This window comes from Elgaria multicarinata, chromosome 4, assembly GCF_023053635.1.
Source record: "Elgaria multicarinata webbii isolate HBS135686 ecotype San Diego chromosome 4, rElgMul1.1.pri, whole genome shotgun sequence".
Taxonomy (NCBI): domain Eukaryota; kingdom Metazoa; phylum Chordata; class Lepidosauria; order Squamata; family Anguidae; genus Elgaria; species Elgaria multicarinata.
In genome coordinates, this window is record NC_086174.1 from 3,051,866 (window position 1) to 3,066,488 (window position 14,623).

Sequence of the window (14,623 nt, forward strand, 5' to 3'; positions counted from 1 at the left end):
ACGCCTCTTTCTTCTTTCCTTCAGCCGTTCTCCGTCCCCCTTGCAGACGACGGAGAAGGAGAAAGAGAACCCGGCAGAGCTGGCGGAGCGATGTCTGCGGGAGCTCTTAGGGCGGGCGGCTTACGGCAACATCAAAAACGCCATCAAGCCCGTGCTGATGTAAGTCCCCGGAGATGCTGCGTTGCTCTCCCTGGCGTTTGCCTCGGGGTTTGTCCAACCTGGGGGGAGGTGGCTTGAACTCCCTCTTGCCCCAGGACGGAGATCTGACCTTGGGGCACTTCACGAGAGTTATTTCTTCTCCCTCATCTCCATCCCAGCCTTCTTCCAAGCAGCCAAGACTGGTGCAGGTCTCCCTCTCCCAGTCCACTCCATTTCATCAACACAAAATTGGGCTGAGAGAGAGAGACAGATTGGCCTGTGGTCACCCAGTGAGCTTCATGGCCGGGTGGGAATTTGAACTCGAGTCTCCCTGCTTCTATTTATTTATTTATTTATTACATTTCTATACTGCCCAATAGCCGAAGCTCTCTGGGCGGTTCACAAAAAGTGTCCTAGCCTGACACTCTCTAACCCAGGGGTGGGCAACTTGCAGTTTTCCTGACGCTTTCAGCCTACAAATCCCATCATCCCTAGCCAACATAGCCAGTGGATAATGGGAGTTCTGGGCCAACACATCTGGAGAGCCACAAGTAGTCCACACCTGCTCTAACCACTACACCACAGCATTACGCCAGCACGGCTGAACAAATCGATTCTAGCAAAACGACGGTTTTTACGTCTCTCTGGAGAGCCTGTGTTTTTTGTCAGGTTTTGCCCGTTTGCAACCTGGACTCCTGTAGCCACCTGGCACGTCTCCTGCCTTGCGCTCTAGCCAAGCGGTCCGTTGTGTAGCTAGCCGTGGGTCTCTGGATGCCCTTGCTTCTGTCAGCAGTAAATCCACAGTGTGGGCTCGTCTGCTTGCTAAATTCATGCTCCTTTTGTCCTCCTCCTTCTTCCCATAAGCCACCTGGACAACCACTCCTTGTGGGAGCCCAAGACGTTTGCGATTCGCTGCTTTAAAATCATCATGTACTCAATCCAGGTGAGAGATCCCGTTGAGACGGGGGGGTATCATGTTTCCCTCATGTTGGGAAATGGGTCTTGTATTTCAGCAGTAGCCGCTTCACCTGCCCAACGAAGTATGAACATAAGAAGTGCCCTGATGCTGGATCAGACCAAGGGTCCATCTAGTCCAGCACTCTGTTCACACAGGGGCCAACCAGCCATCGGCCAGGGATGAACAAGCAGGACACGGTGCAACAGCACCCTCCCACCCATGTTCCCCAGCAACTGGTGCACACAGGCTTACTCCCTCGAATACTGGAGATAGCACACAACCATCAGGGCTAGTAGCCATTGATAGCCTTTGCCTCCAGGAATTTATCCAGACACCTTTTAAACCCATGCCAATTGGTGGACATCACTACATCTTGTGGTAGTGAGTTCCATAGTTTAACTCCCTGCTGTGTGAAGAAGTCCTGCCTTTATCTGTCCTGAAGTGTTGTTTTTAAAAAAAGAAAGGGGGGAAAAAGCATAAACTGAGCGGCAGAAGAAGATGCTCTTTGCCCGCTGTGAAAGAAAACACTTTGGGGTGCAAAAGCCTCCATCTCTAACCCCAGAAGGAAGGGGGAGGTGAAAGCAGAACTGTATGTGACCTGCAATTTCATGATTGTGGTATGAAAATGCAGGAAACCCCTAGAATATTATAATGCATCAATACAAGCTGAATCAATTGCTAATAATGCCCACATCATTCAGTCATAAGGGCTAAAAATGCGGGTTGACTGTGGTTCTGTTTGTTTTAAATGAAAGCAAAAATGTTCCAGAGGTTGCTAAATCCTGCACCTACTGCCAATATTTGCCCTGTATTTTAAAAGTGATTTGCTGTTTTGCTTGAATGCTCTGCTACTTTTACTCTTTTGATTTGTTTTTAATTGTGATATTTTATGGGGTTTTTTATATTTTGGTCTTTATGCCCCTTGTGCCCCTCCCTAATGTCCTCGGATGAAGGGCAGGTTAATAATACTTTAAATAGAATCATAGAATAGTAGAGTTGGAAGGGGCCTCTAAGGCCATCGAGTCCAACCCCCTGCTCAATGCAGGAATCCACCCTAAAGCATCCCTGACAGAGGGTTGTCCAGCTGCCTCTTGAAGGCCTCTGGTGTGGGATTGCCCACAACCTCCCTAGGTAACGGATTCCATTGTCGTACTGCTCTAACAGGAAGTTTTTCCTGATGTCCAGCTGGAACCTGGCTTCCTTTAACTTGGGCCCGTTATTCCGTGTCCTGCACTCTGGGAGGATCGAGAAGAGATCCTGGCCCTCTTCTGTGTGACAACCTTTTAAGTATTTGAAGAGTGCTCTCATGTCTCCCCTCAATCTTCTCTTCTCCAGGCTAAATATGCCCAGTTCTTTCAGTCTCTCTTCCTAGGGCTTTGTTTCCAGACCCCTGATCATCCTGGTTGCCCTCCTCTGAACACGCTCCAGTTTGTCTGTGTCCTGATGAACAATGAACAAATAATCTTAAAGTCCTGCTCTGACTGGCTGGAATACTGCTTGCTTTTGCTGGTGGTCTGACCGAGCGGGAAGACCTCAGCACCCTGCTTTATGCACCCCAGCTCCCAAAATAGTCCACTATCCCCATTCTTCCAAGTTCCTTTGCTCCCCTGCTCCCTTTTCATCTCTGGTTCTTAGCAATTTCCTCCCTCATCCATTGTTTCTCTTCTCCTTTGCTTCTAGCCCCAGCACTCCCACTTAGTGATCCAACAGCTTCTGAGCCACCTGGATGCCAACAGCAGGAGTGCGGCCACCGTGAGAGCCGGCATCGTGGAGGTCCTCTCGGAGGCGGCCATTATCGCGGCTTCCGGATCCGTCGGTAAGGAGCCCGAGCGGCCCTCGAGGGGACAGCCCTGTTGTGTGACCACCGGGCACCCCAAACTCCAACGAGGGAGGGCGCACCTCACCACATGTCACCAATGCCTGGAGCCAAATGGTCTGGCGAGGGCGATCTCCGTTTCTAGGGATTTGCACCAACAGATAAGTGAGAAAGATGGGTGGGCATGAAATTAGGCTCAAGATATAGAAAGAAAGACTGTCACAATGGTGTACCAGACCCTGAATCATAGCATCACAGACTAGTAGAGTTGGAAGGGTCTCTAAGGTCATCAATTCCAACCCCCTGCTCAATGCAGGAATCCACCCTAAAGCATCCCTGACAGAGGGCTGCCCAGCTGCCTCTTGAAGGCCTCTAGTGTGGGACAGCCTGGCTGGGAATTCTGGGAGTTGCAGTCCAACACATCTGGGGTGTGGATGTGTGCGTGCCAAATTAGGGGAGAATCTTAGAATAGCAGAGTTGGAAGGGTCTCTAAGGCCATCAAGTCCAACCCTCTGCTCAATGCGGGAATCCACCTTAAAGCATCCCTGAGAGATAGTTGTCCAGCTGCCTCTTGAAGGCCTCTAGTGTGGGAGAGCCCACCACCTCCCTAGGTCACTGGTTCTATTGTCATACTGCTCTAACAGTCATTAAGTTTTTCCTGATGTCCAGCCGGAATCTGGCTTCCTGTAACTTCAGCCCATTATTCCGTGAAACGTGGATCAGTCTCCAAATGGCGTGGTACATGTGGTTTTAAAACAGAAAAGCAGTCATTGGAGGGGATAGAGATGTGAAGGCCTGGGAAAAGACCTGAAAAAATGGGTGGAGAAGAGAAAAATGGGGGGATTTTTTTCTAAAGATTTTTGGGAAATCATGGGGGCAGATTGTTTCTGAATTTTTTTTTGGGGGGGGGGGTTCCAAAGATTTTCACCAAGCCTTAGCATCTCTGTGGGGTGGGTGGGGGGGAGCTACCAGTTTAAGTGGACGAGTAATGAAGGAAGTGGAGGTTGAACTCTGGTCCGACCTCTGCTTTTCCCCTAAGGGAATGCAGGCAAGGAGCGCCCGAGCGGGGGGGGGACCTTGAGTGGAAGAAATGAAAGAGTTAATCACCCCTCTTCATCCCTGCCGCCATTCTATGGATTGTTCCAGCCCCTGAGGCGGCTTTTCAGTTATTATTCGGTTCATTTTTAAGGCTGTCAACAGTCACGTAGTGGGTTCAGGGCTTGCTGTATCGAAGCACTGGGACTTTCTTATTACCAGGGACGACATCAACCACCCTAGCAGATTTCCCTGTCAGCTTAGTAGCAATAGTTTCAGGACCTGGGATGTTCAGGGGTCTGGAAACAAAGCCCTATGAAGAGAGACTGAAAGAACTGGGCATGTTTCGCCTGGAGAAGAGAAGATTGAGGGGAGACATGAGAGCACTCTTCAAATACTTGAAAGGTTGTCGCACAGAGGAGGGCCAGGATCTCTTCTCGATCCTCCCAGAGTGCAGGACACGGAATAACGGGCTCAAGTTAAAGGAAGCCAGATTCCAGCTGGACATCAGGAAAAACTTCCTGACGGTTAGAGCAGTACGACAATGGAATCAGTTACCTAGGGAGGTGGTGGGCTCTCCCACCCTAGAGGCCTTCAAGAGGCAGCTGGACAACCATCTGTCAGGGATGCTTTACGGTGGATTCCTGCATTGAGCAGGGGGTTGGACTCGATGGCCTTGTAGGCCCTTCCAACTCTGCTATTCTATGATTCTATGATTCTATGTGTGGGAGGAGGGGAATGGACTTCCCCAGCAGCAATATATGGCTGTGAGCTGTCCCTGTTAAAATGCAACGTGTGTTTTGGAGTGGCTTGGCCTGAATGGGCAATTAGGATTCCTTAGCTCAACAGAAGCCCGGCTCCTGGGGAGATGAAAATGCTAGACGTGGTTTGTAGATAGGGATCCACATGGCTGCCTGCATTTTTGGAATCTCCTTGGGGGCCATGGCTATAAGAGCCTAAGAAGGGCCCTGATGCTGGATCAGACCAAGGGTCCATCTAGTCCAGCACTCCGTTCACACAGGGGCCAACCGGCCATCGGCCAGGGATGAACAAGCAGGACATGGTGCAACAGCACCCTCCCACCCATGGTCCCCAGCAACTGGTGCACACAGGCTTACTGCCTCTGATACTGCAGATAGCACTCAACCGTCAGGTCTAGTAGCCATGGCTAGCCTTCGCCTCCTGCAGGAATTTATCCAACCCCCTTTTGAAGCCATCCGGATTGGTGGCCATCACTACATCTTCTGGTAGTGAGTTCCATAATTTAACTATGTGCTGTGTGAAGAACTCCTTCCTTTTATTTGTCCTGGATTTCTCACCGATCAGTTTCATGGGATGACCCTGGGTTCTAGTATTTTGAGAGGGAGAGAAGAATGTCTCCCTGTCCGCATTCTCCACACCATGCATGGATTTTGTGCACCTCCATCATGTCTCCCCTCAGCCTCCTTTTTCCCAAGCTAAACAATCCCAGTTGATGTAACCTTCCCTCGTAGGGGAGATGCTCCAGCCCCTTCATCATTTGAGTTGCCCTTTTCTGCACTTTTTCCAGCTCTATGATATCCTTTTTTCAGGTGTGGTGACCAGAACTGTACACAGTATTCTAAGTGTGGTCGCACCATTGATTTGTATAAGGCCAGTAGGATACTGGCTGTTTTATTCTTAATTCCTTTTCTTATCATGCCTAACATGGAGTTTGCCTTCTTTACAGTGGCCACACACAGGGTGGACATTTTCATCGAGCTGTCCACCACAATCCCAAGATCTCTGTCTTGTTCGGCCCCCACCAACACAGATCCCATCAGGTTATACTTGAAGTTCAGGGTTTTGCCCCAATGTGCATCACCTTGCACTTGCTGACATTGATCCGCATCTGCCATTCGGATGCCCACTCTCCCCGCTTGGAGAGATCCCTTTGGAGCTCTTCACAATGTCATGATGGGTGCCAGTGCTTCAATATTTGCCACTGCACCACCTGGTTGTCAAGCAAGGGATTTTTCATTTCATTTCCCCTACACGACATCTGGTTTGGCCTTGAACGTCGGGCTCCTGCATATTTTATTTATTTATTTATTTATTTATTTATTACATTTCTATACCACCCAATAGCCGAAGCTCTCTGGGCGGTTCACAAAAATTAAAACCATAATAAAACAACCAACAGGTTTATTTATTTATTTATTTATTTATTTATTACACTTCTATACCGCTCCCATAGCCAGGGCTCTCTGGGCGGTTTACAGGAATTCTAAAATTGAGATAAAAACAAGTATACAAAATTTAAAATTCTAAAACACAGAACATACACACATAAAGCATTAAAAACCATTAAAAAACTAAACATGTGGGTGATTAAGATGTGCCGCCATATGCCTGGGCAAAGAGGAAAGTCTTAACCTGGCGCCGGAAAGATAGCAGCATTGTCACCAGGCGAGCCTCGTCAGGGAGATCATTCCATAGTCTGGGGGCCACCACCGAAAAGGCCCTGTCCCTCATTGCCACACTCCGAGCCTCTCTCGGAGTAGGCACCCGGAGGAGGACCTTCGACGTTGAACGTGGTGACCAGGTATATTCACATCAGGAGAGGCGTTCCGTCAGGTATTGTTGTCCCAAGCTGTGTAAGGCTTTATAGGTCAAAACCAGCACCTTGAATTGGGCTCGGAAACATACAGGCAGCCAGTGCAAGCGGACCAGAGCAGGTGTTATATGGTCGAACCTTCTGGTTCCCGAAATCAATCTGGCCGCTGCATTTTGCACGAGCTGCAGGTTAAAAGTACAACAAAAAATACAGTATAAAAAGCACAACCAGGATAAAACCACGCAGCAAAATTGATATAAGATTAAAATACAGAGTTAGAACAGTAAAAATTAAATTTAAGTTAAAATTAAGTGTTAAAATACGGAGAGAATAAAAAGGTCTTCAGCTGGCGACGAAAGGGGTACAGTGTAGGTGCCAGGCAGACCTCTCTGGGGAGCTCATTCCACAACTGGGGTGCCACAGTGGAGAAGGCCTTCCTCCTAGTAGCCACCTCCCTCACTTCCTTTGGCAGGGGCTCACGGAGAAGGGCCCCTGTAGATGATCTTAAGGTCCGGGCAGGTACATTTGGGAGGTACATATGTTCCTTCAAATAATCTAGCCCCAAACCGTTTAGGGCTTTAAATGTCAATACCAGCACTTTATCTGTAGGAAAGGCCAAAGAGTCTACCAAGGGACCCCAGTTTCTGCACCTAGAAAAGGTGAATCCTCTAACTGGAATATAAATGTATGCAAATCCCTACCCAGGAAAGCCGTCTCCATTTCGGTTTGTGGAGAACCTCCAGCTTCCTGTGCAGAGGAGGCCGAAGGGAGGACTGCCCTGGTGTTGAATCCAATCTGTTCTGTCCTCCTTCCAGGGCCAACCGTGCTGGAGGTCTTCAATACCCTGCTGAGGCAGCTGCGCCTGAGCATCGATTATGCCCTCACAGGCAGCTACGATTGTGCCATCGCTGGTGGCACCAAGATCATCAAGGAGCATGAAGAGAGGATGTTCCAGGAGGCCGTCATCAAGACCACAGGTAGGACAAGGCACCCCAAAGCTCTTTTTCCCATCCCAAGCAGCGGGGAGGAATTCTAGCCAGGTCTATGGATCCTCCACTCTCCTCATCCGAATCCTACGACCACAATAGACCCTGTGAATTTGCATGCCTGTGCTTATTTTCACCAACTTTCTCTCTCTCTCTCTCATAGTTCTGTTGTTTTTAGAAAAGCGACACAGCAAGAGAGAGACAGCAGGAGCATTTGAACCCTGCCCCTTAAAGAGAGCTTTGGCTATTGGGCGGTATAAAAATGTAATAAATAAATAAATAAATAAATAAATAAATAAATAAATGCATTGGGAGAAAGAGACGCATGTGCACGCAAACAGGAGCATGAGATTCATCAGGCCCACAGGAACTTCTCAGACACCATAAGGGCTGGAAACTTGAGACTAGGGATTTATTTATTTATTTACTTATTACATTTCTATACCGCCCAATAGCCGGAGCTCTCTGGGCAGTTCACAAAAATTAAAAACATACAAAGTATAAAACAACAGTATAAAACCATACTATAAAATACAATATAAAAGCTCAACCAGATAAAAACAGCAGCAATGCAAAATTACGAATTTAGAACACCCAAGTTAAAATTTATTTATAGACTGTTAAAATTTATTTATAGACTGGGAGAATAAAAAGGCGTCTAAAAGCATATAATGTAGGTGCCAAGCGAACCTCCTTAGGGAGCTCATTCCACAGCCGGGGTGCCACAGCAGAGAAGGCCCTCCTCATGGGAGCCACCTGCCTCACTTCCTTTGGCAGGGGCTCGCAGAGAAGGACCCCTGAGGAGGATCTTAGGATCTGGGCAGATACATATGGGAGGAGGTGTTCCTTCAGATAACTTGCCCCGAAGTCATTTAGGGCTTTATACCAGCACTTTGAACCGGGCCTGGACCTGGACTGGCAGCCAAGGAAGCTGGAAAAGGACTGGCGTGATGTGGTCTCGCCAAATGGATGGATGCACCAAACCCCTGTTAGATCAATGTTCTTTTCACCCAAGGACGAGATCCAAACAGCCCTTAAGCACGACTCCACCATTCCAGCGACAGAGGGTTCAAAAGCGCTTTATTGATTAGTAATCAAGGCCTGGTCTCTTCAAAGGGAGCAATCGACTCCACCCGACAGATGGAAGGGAACAGGCAACACCCCTGCCACTTACCCAACCCCAACAAAATGGCACTGGGTGAACTATTATTATTATTATTTATTTATTTATTTATATAGCACCATCAATGTACATGGTGCTGTACAGAGTAAAACAGCTGGGTGGACCACAGACTGGGTGGACCACAGACTGTCGGCAGCAGGGCGCAGGCGCCCACGCCCTCCACGAGCTGCCGTTTTCCACAGAAATGGCAGCTCATTCTTGTCTATAAATGCCCCACTTGCGCAAATGGGACCCTCGTCAGGCCAACATACGCAACGTCGCAGGCGTTCACACACTGAAGATGTGAAGAAGTATTTCAGTATTTTTCTGACAAAAGCCCGCAGACTTGCTCACCGCGACAAGTGTGCTACTGCCCTCTGGCGCACGTGAGCCACTGCAGCGGGGTGGTTAGAGTGTTGGACTGGGGTTTGGCAGACCCAGGTTCTAGTCCCCACTCAGCCATGAAGCTCACTGGCTGACTTTGGGCCAATCACTCATTCTCAGCCTAACCTACTTCGCAAGGTTGTCGTGAGGATAGAGGAGGAGAATCATGCATGACGGCAGGATATAAATGTAGCAAATAAATTAATAAATAAGCATTGTAGGCCTGTTCTTTCTCCCAAACTTGCAGCTGGAGAGAGGATCCAGGGATGTCCCCCAGAGTGGAACTGAGCTTCCAAGACCTTCTGCTGAGCTTCCAAGACCTTTGTTACATTGATCTAACAAAGGGGTTCATTCCGCCCCCGATACAGATCTGTAGAGGAGAGCTAGGAACGACCCCTAACCAACCCCCCTCTCCAGCTGCAAGCTGAGCCTGTGGTGTGTTCAGAGGAGGGCAACCAGGATGATCAGGGGCCTGGAAACAAAGCCCTATGAATAGAGACTGAAAGAACTGGGCATGTTTAGCCTGGAGAAGAGAAGATGGAGGGGAGACATGAGAGCACTCTTCAAATACTTAAAAGGTTGTCACACAGAGGAGGGCCAGGATCTCTTCTCGATCCTCCCAGAGTGCAGGACACGGAATAACGGGCTCAAGTGACAGGAAGCCAGATTCCAGTTGGACATCAGGAAAAACTTCCTGACTGTTAGAGCAGTACGACGATGGAACCAGTTACCTAGGGAGGTAGTGGGCTCTCGCACACTAGAGGCCTTCAAGAGGCAGCTGGACAACCATCTGTCAGGGATGCTTTAGGGTGGATTCCTGCATTGCGCAGGGGGTTGGACTCGATGGCCTTGTTGGCCCCTTCCAACTCTGCTATTCTATGATTCTATGATCCAGCAGGGCTCTTTGTGCAATCTTACATTCAGCTCGTGGCAACCACCAACTCTGCACGTGCCTCCCTTCCCCGCCCGTCCACCGCATGGACCTCATAGAATCATAGAAACATAGAAACCTCCACAGCAGCTGTCACTACGTTTAGCTGAAGCAATTTTGTGTGAAACGCTGTGGATGGATATGGATCCATCGGTGACGGATTTATCTCTCTTGGTGCCTCAAGAAATAAGCTCACTGGCTGTTGTAGAAGTGCTTTCAAAAAGGAAATCCATCCAGATAATCAACCTGTCTCCTTAACTGGGATCAGGTTTTTCCCTTTCCAAGTAGGGTCAACTCAAGGGACTTCACTCCCACTCTTCCTAAATTTTTTATCCTGCCCGTGAGTTGCATTTGAAACCTCAACCTGGTGCTATCAGGATGTGGTGGACAATAACTCCCAGCATCCCCGTGGATGGGGGTATGGGACTTGTAGTTGAATACATCTCGAGTGCGCCAGGTGGGCCACGGCTGGTTTGGAGTCAAACCTCGCCGTCCCTCTCGTGATAAAGCAACTGATATTCACTGGGGTTTGCTTGTGTTCAGTTAATCTATCAAATTTAATTCGGCTTCTCCCAACCCCAGTGTCTCATAGAGCAATGATAAATGCAATCATAATTAGTGCTAATAAAAGGCATTTGTAACAATCAGCCTATTTAAAATTCACAGCAGTGGAGCAATCAATCAATCAATATTTTTTTAAAAAAGCAGCTTCTCTCAGAACCTGAGTGTATTTCTTCCCCTGCTCAAGGAAAACAGGATTTGGCCCAGCACTAAAGGAAACCCATCCAGATAATTGGCTCGCCGTCTAAGCCCTGAAGTGAGTTACTGGACCAGTCCTGAAATTCATTGAACCCTTTTCTGGGATCAAGGGGGCTGGGGGGATACTCTGTAGGTACCGTAGAGCATGTCACAAATCCCATTTCAATCCACGACCTTTCTAGTTAAAACTAGGGGCGTGCACGGACCCCCCCAATCCGCTTCGTAGCCCGATCCGGAAAATCCGGATCGAGCCCGATCCTCTTTGCGCCGCTCCGCCTGTCTCCCACTCCGCGGAGCAAGATCCGTCTTCGCCACCAACGCTACATGGGTGGCGGCAGTGGCGACGGCGCAAGATAAGCCACCACTACACGCCCCCTTACCTGCATCCGTCGCGGGCTTCAATTGAGGCCCCGGTTGAAGCCGGAAGAGGCCTCGGCCTTCACTTCCGCCTTCAACCAGGGCCTCAATTGAAGCCCGCGATGGACACAGGTAAGCGTCCCTCCTCCCTGCTCCCTTACCTGGCACCGCCGCCGCATGGATGGCGGCGCCGGCAGCGCCAGATGAGTCTCCCTCCCCCCCCACTTACCTGCAGACGAAGCTCTGGATTGAGGCGATCCTCTTCGCTTCGATCTGCAGCCCCCTGACTCTCTTTGCCTCTGCCTTTTCCGGAGGCGAGTTAGGCCGCCTCGCTCCTACTTCTCTGAACCGAAGAGAAGCAGAGCACATCCCTAGTTAAAACAAAGTTTTTAAACCTCAGGCTTATGGGTCAGATCCATCAAGGTCCCTATCCTGCTCTCTAGGGAGTCCTCAGATGCCTGCTGTCACGTTTCCCCAAAACCTCCCGCCTTATTGGGAGACAATGAAGAGGCCTGCCACGTAATCCACACAGCTTTATTCAGGCAATAAACGTCTCTTCCTACCTGAAGAGAGTCTAAACTCTAGGAACTTTCCTCTAGGCAAAACTATGCAAAGTAAGCGAGATGATTGTCCTTTCAAGAAAAAGGGCAAGCCCTTTCCCCAGAACGCTTTGACTTCAAGGAGGCTGGTTCTGTCTGAGGAAGCCTTTGGCGAGAAGGTAGCCGGGCCGACCTTCTCTCATCTTCCTTTAGCTCCACCCGTTTGAGTCTGCGGCATACTCTAGGATCAACTAGCCTTTAAGTGCCCTTCCTCTCTGAAGAATACTGATTTCCCGCAGAGTGTGTATTGTTAACGTTTTCAATGATAAGGTCTGGCGAAGGTTCATCCCCAGCTGGTGACGAGCCCGTGAGAGTCACCTCCTCCACTCACCGTATAGGCTGGTACGTTTCATAGAATCATAGAATCATAGAATAGCAGAGTTGGAAGGGGCCTACAAGGCCATCGAGTCCAACCCCCTTCTTCCTGCAGGAATCCACCCTAAAGCATCCCTGACAGAGGGTTGTCCAGCTGCCTCTCGAAGGCCTCCAGTGTGGGAGAGCCCACAACCTCCCTAGATCATTGGTTCTGTTGTCGTACTGCTCTAACAGTCAGGAAGTTTTTCCTGATGTCCAGCTGGAATCTGGTACTGCCTCTTCTGCTTCAGAATCTGATTCTGATTGACCGCCTGAAACTCCTTCCCCCAGCCTAAGGAGAACAGGCCTAGTCACGACACCCCCTTCTGCACATGCTTTCGTCATTATCTCCATGTTCCAAGGCTGAGCAGCATAAAAACAGGTTCTGGAGTGGAATTGTAACAAAAGGAAAGAAGTGTGACCGATGCTCTTCCATTGGAGGCTGATCAGCAGGAGGAAAAAAGAGCAGACACCGTCAGAGCATGGTTTCATGCGGCGCATGGCCAGCAGAGGTCAGGCTCACCCCAGGAAACACCAGTGTTGGTGGCAGAGGGAGAGAGAAAGCCCGAAAAGAGATGATTCTTCTGTCCGGATGGTTTTTTGACACGGACGGAGGAAAAAGGAATTCTCTTAGAGTTTACGTAGACAGCTTTTGTGGGCGGGAAGACACTGTGAGCGCTCCGAGTGAATCTGCTGCCGAGTCTACCTGCTGGGGGTTGAACCTAGGACCTTCTGCGGACCGAACATAAGAAGCTAAGCACCTCAGAAGAGCCCTGATGCTGGACCAGACCAAGGGTCCATCTCATCCAGTGTTCTGTTCACACAGTGGCCAAACAGCTGCCCATGGGAAACCCACAAGCGGAACAGGAGTGCAACAGCACCCTCCCATCCATGTTCCCCAGCAACTGGTGCACATAGGCATACACCTCTGATTCTGGAAGTAGCATAGATTCAGGACTAGCAGCCATTGATAGCCTTCTCCTGCAGGAATTTGCCCAATCCTTCATTAAAGCCATCCAAAGTGGTGGCCATCACCACATCTTGACATTGTAAATTCCATAGTTTAACTAGCTGGACATCAGGAAAATTCCAGCTGGACGTCAGGAAAAACATCCTGACTGTTAGAGCAGTACAACAGTGGAATCAGTTACGTAGGGAGGTGGTGGGCTCTCCCACACTAGAGACCTTCAAGAGGCAGCTGGACAACCCTCTGTCAGGGATGCTTTAGGGTGGATTCCTGCATTGAGCAGGGGGTTGGACTTGATGGCCTTGTAGACCCCTTCCAACTCTGCTATTCCATGATTCTATGAAAAGCAGCCTTACCCAACCTTGCACACACACCCAGATGTGTTGGCCCTGCTGTCTGGGAATGATGGGAGTTGCAGTCCAACACTTCTGAAGGCAAGGCAGGTTAGTTTAAAGCTTTTTCCTAAAGCTTTTAAAACTTGATTTTGTTCTGACTTTTATACTGCCTGTTTGGTGCATTCTCTTCCCCTCCTTATTGTTTTATTATGATTTTATTAGAATGTAAGCCTATGCGGCAGGGTCTTGTTATTTATTGTTTTACTCTGTACAGCACCATGTACATTGATGGTGCTATATAAATAAATAATAATAATAATAATAATAATAATAATAATAATAATAATAATAATAATTTATCTCCTTTCCATTGCATTTTAATGAGTTGAGCAAGGCCCTTGCTGACAAAACCAGTGAGAAAAACTACTCATAAAGAGCCCTGCTGGGTGAGACCAATGTTTGTTCGTTAATTAAATCTACTTTTAAACCACCTAATCACCCAAGTCAGTGTGCAATGACTAAAAACAGCACATTGTATAACCAAGATATAACCAGCAATAAAGAGTAAAAACACGACGAATTGGACCAAATTAAAACCTGCACCAATACATGTGCCAGTGATCTTAAAAGGACTCAAAGAGTGAGGCTCTGTGGGGAATTTTGTGGACAAGTCAAAGGGAGGTGGGGTGAATACTCATGCAAGGCACTGCGCATAGGAGAAGACTGTCGTTCATGCAGCCTCCAAGTCATTTGGGGCTTTAAAGTTGTATAATCATCATCATTATCATCATCATCATCATTTGTTATCTTCCTCTCCCTCTGGATCGAGGCGGGGTACAACACTAATAAAAACACCATAAAATACATCCAACTAATTCAAACGTTTAAAACCAGTGCAGCATTAAAAGCAGCACACCATTAAAAAAAAAAGGCAGTTCTTGGGAAGACAATTCACAAGACTCGGAGGCAGCTGCCGTACCTCACAGCTGATATTCCGAGGCGCGCTGCGTCCAGTCCTGGAGGTTCAGTCGGGTCGTTGTGGCCAGCCTTTGCTGAGGGGCTACCTCTTCCGCATGCATTTGTTCAATTCCCTTTTTAAAAACATCTAAGCCGGTAGCCCTCATGAAAGAAGCTGGTTTCCCTGGAACAGGCTGGCTTCTTTCTTCAGCACTGATCCGGGTCGCCCCTGCTCCTTCTTGACCATTGGAGAGGGGGGTGGCAGGTGGGGGGGCACTGCTCGCCATAGCAAAAGCCATCGTTTATTTAT

At 48.7% G+C, this 14,623-nt stretch overlaps 1 protein-coding gene across 4 annotated transcripts in view; it reads left to right on the plus strand.

The window, feature by feature from the left end:
- Positions 1-14,623, plus strand: part of EFR3B (EFR3 homolog B) — a 145,038-nt gene that overhangs the window by 104,033 nt on the left and 26,382 nt on the right. For all 4 annotated transcript variants that reach the window (XM_063123733.1, XM_063123731.1, XM_063123734.1 and 1 more), the window contains exons 7-10: positions 25-159; positions 1,003-1,081; positions 2,777-2,912; positions 7,338-7,499. In XM_063123733.1, coding sequence (XP_062979803.1) covers positions 25-159; positions 1,003-1,081; positions 2,777-2,912; positions 7,338-7,499 — 512 coding nt within the window. The remainder of the gene's footprint in view (positions 1-24; positions 160-1,002; positions 1,082-2,776; positions 2,913-7,337; positions 7,500-14,623) is intronic.